This window comes from Lutzomyia longipalpis, chromosome 2 (genome assembly GCF_024334085.1).
Source record: "Lutzomyia longipalpis isolate SR_M1_2022 chromosome 2, ASM2433408v1".
Taxonomy (NCBI): Eukaryota; Metazoa; Arthropoda; class Insecta; order Diptera; family Psychodidae; genus Lutzomyia; species Lutzomyia longipalpis.
In genome coordinates, this window is record NC_074708.1 from 26,525,156 (window position 1) to 26,528,461 (window position 3,306).

Here is a 3,306-nt window from a genome sequence, read left to right on the forward strand (position 1 = left end):
TGGCAGCAAAAGCAAAAATAGAATATGACTGCGTCATTGAAGGGGGAGAGCCATATCAAAATCTAAGAGAGACATTTTATTGGCAGAAAGTGGATGAGGAGACATTCTGTGGATTTCCTTTTTTATTGCTCCTGCATGGTTGAATTTCTTCAATTGTCGGTCAAATTGTCTCGACAGGTTGAATGATATATGACATGGTATGCGAATTTACTCACAGTTCCACATTAACCCTCCCACAGCCCCCGTTCCCTCGGCACGACCCCCAAAAATGAGAGGTCAGAGAAATGGCAAAGAATATTTCCCTTCCTTTTTGTCCAGAGATTTTTTTTCTGTGTGCTACTGCTTCTCCTCCCTTCGCAGAAAGTGTTTCTCTCTCTCTATGAAGTGAGCGTAAATAGGGTATTACGAAACGATGATTCAATGAATGGCGAATGTCTTGGAGAAAAATAAGAAAATTTGGCAAGCTGAATTGCAGTCAATCATGGGTCAAGAAATACATAAAGCGAGTCAAAGGAAAAAAAGTGGGGAGAATGCTGAACAAATTTCCTCTGTCAAAATACTTATTAAAAGCGGCACTTCCACATACGCCTAGAGGGAATCAATTTCAAATGATGTTTGTACATAGAAATTGACATAATATATGTTGTTAATTGGATTTTTTTTCTTGTTCTTTGTTGAAGCGAAATTAAATTACACCAAAAGAGACGTTAAACATTAATAGATTCGTTTATGTTTGATTTTGAGAAATAAAACTGAAAGTTTATTTAATAAAAAAAAGCTTTAAGGTTTATTAAATAAAATATAGAATAAAAAGAATGATCATTGATTAGAATTAATCGCAAAAATTATATTTTCCGATGGAGACGCCTGGTAGAATTTTATGTAAGTCTATTATTTTATTTTATTGCAAAAAATACGTCAAAGAATTTTTTTAGAGATTTTTATATAAAAAGAAACATAAAGCCTTAGCTTTATAAAGCTTTCTTCTTACAAAATATGTATAAAATAATTTTTAATCAATTAAATAGATATTTGTTTTCACTTCTTTTCCTTCTCTCATAAAAATTCTTCTTTGATGAATTTCCTCAACGGCAACATGAGGTTTTTCCCCTCTTTATTTTTGCATAATCTTCCAACCAAAAAGTACAATGCAAAAGAATTAATTTCTTGGAGAGGAAAGCAAACTGAAAATCACTTTTATAAATTACAAATCTTTCTCCCCACATTCTTACCGCAAGTTTGGCAAAAGAAGTGGCGCCTTGGTAAAATTTTTTTGAGTGAATGTGATACGCTTTGTATAAAATCTCACCGTGATCATGGGTTCTCCATCAGTTTCGCAAACACTTCCTTCCGCAAAAGATCACTGCTGATCGCGTACTTTCGAGACTTCAGTCACGTTTTGCTTGCATTTCTAAAGAGAAAAATGTTTTCTACAAAAAGTGCTCAAGTTGCGCTCGCGCTTGCCTTCATCTGTACAATTGTAGCTGGTAGTGGACACGGAGGATTTGGGGGTGGTCATGGTGGTGGCCATGGGGGTGGCCATGGGGGTGGTCTTGGTGGAGGCCATGGAGGAGGTCATGGAGGTGGTCATGGGGGTGGCCACGGAGGTGAAAGTGATTTTGGGGGTGATTTCGATGAAATCCACAAAGCTGGTGGGAAGCTAGAGCATCTGGGCACGTACTACGGGAAGACCCATACCCCACCGAAGATCATCAAGATCACAAAAACAGTGGCTGTGAAGGTTCCTGTGCCCGTTCATATTCCAAAGTTCATCAAATACCCCGTTCCATTCCCCGTGCACGTGCCAAAGATCATCAAGATCAAGGAGCACTTCCCCTTCCCGGATAAGGACTCCCACGAGACTCATGCGAAGATTGAGGATCACGGCGCTAGCGAAGGTGTTCATTTTGATGGTCATTCATTCGGTGGAGTTGGTGAAGATTTCTCTGGGCATCAATTCGGCGGTGGAGATGCTTCTGGGCACGGAGGTGATGCTGGTGGACACGGTGGTGAGGCCAGTGGCACCCTCCTCCATGAAGAATTCTCCCACGGAGGCTATGGGAATGGTCTAGGAGGAGATCTCCATCAAGCCTACGGTGGTAGTGGGGAATCTTACGGTCAAAGCTACGATCAAGGACATCAAGGATCATCAGGATATGATCATCAAGCAAGCCAGGAATCTCCTGTGAATTACCACATTGTCTCACAGGGTGCATCTCCTGGCCATGAAGCCTCAGCCTCATACTACTCCACCGGAGGTATTCACGAAGTTCCAGCTCCACTCTTCAGCGGCAACTACGGCCAAAGCAGCCAAAGCTACCACTAAGGATCTCAAAAGTTCCCTTCCCTCACAGATCTCCAGGACACCTCACCTGGACAACGTGTTCCTCATTGTTGATCATTTTCATGTTATTTAATTTTAATAAAGACATCTTATTTAGCGCCTAAAGCTCTGCAGCTTTTTCTCTTCGCATTCATTGAACCCACATCGCGTTACTTAATCCACGCTCTCAATTGGCGGCAAAAATAAGCAAAATAAACACTCACACACATTTCCCCACTTGAGAGTGCCTTCAACTTGAGATTGTAGCATAACTTCCACGGCGGAATTGAGAGTCACACAAGCAACAGATGACCTAAAGAAATCACTTTTCCGCTTCAATTTCACGCTGAAAAATTTTGACCAACATTTCGTCGGTTTTTTCTGGCTGCTCATTCACGTAATTGAACGATTTGTTGATTTATTACCCAAATGTATTTGCAGTGGCATTCAATTAAGTGATTAATTTTATAGTAAAGCAAACTAATTGGAAGCTACATTGTTTGAATTGGGCTAATTAATCATTTCACGTCATGACATCTTCATATATGAAAAATTTTGCCGCAACTAATGGTGGGAAATTGGACTTTTTTTAAAAAAATATAATCCGCTTCATGTTGGTTTGTTTGAAAATGTTGCAGTTTTTGCATGATTTTTTGATTGTTTCATTTGCGTGGGAGGTTTATTCTACTCATGGAGAATATACAAAATGATTGTGGTTTTGAGATAAAATGAATTTAATTTAAAATATCGCGTTTAAGCTAATTTAACCCTTTCGCGTTCAACGTGAAACAAAAAACATTGAAACATGCGCTCTTTTATTACGATAATATTTATTCTATGAACTCAGAAGTCTTTTCTCAGTCAGAATGACTTCTTTGGCCGCTTTTGCGTGAATTTGATGCATTTGTAACTTGAAAAAAGAATTAAATTTATAAATAACTGAAAAATTTGAATTTTTCACGTTTGGGTCAGCGTATGACCCA

The 3,306-nt window shown here is 39.1% G+C and overlaps 1 protein-coding gene across 1 annotated transcript; it reads left to right on the forward strand.

The window, feature by feature from the left end:
- The first annotated feature begins 1,423 nt into the window (after nucleotides 1-1,423).
- On the forward strand, nucleotides 1,424-2,326 carry LOC129791213 (uncharacterized). The gene has a single exon (XM_055829281.1). The coding sequence runs from the start codon at nucleotides 1,424-1,426 to the stop codon at nucleotides 2,324-2,326; it is 903 nt and encodes a 300-aa protein (XP_055685256.1).
- The last annotated feature ends 980 nt before the right edge of the window (nucleotides 2,327-3,306 follow it).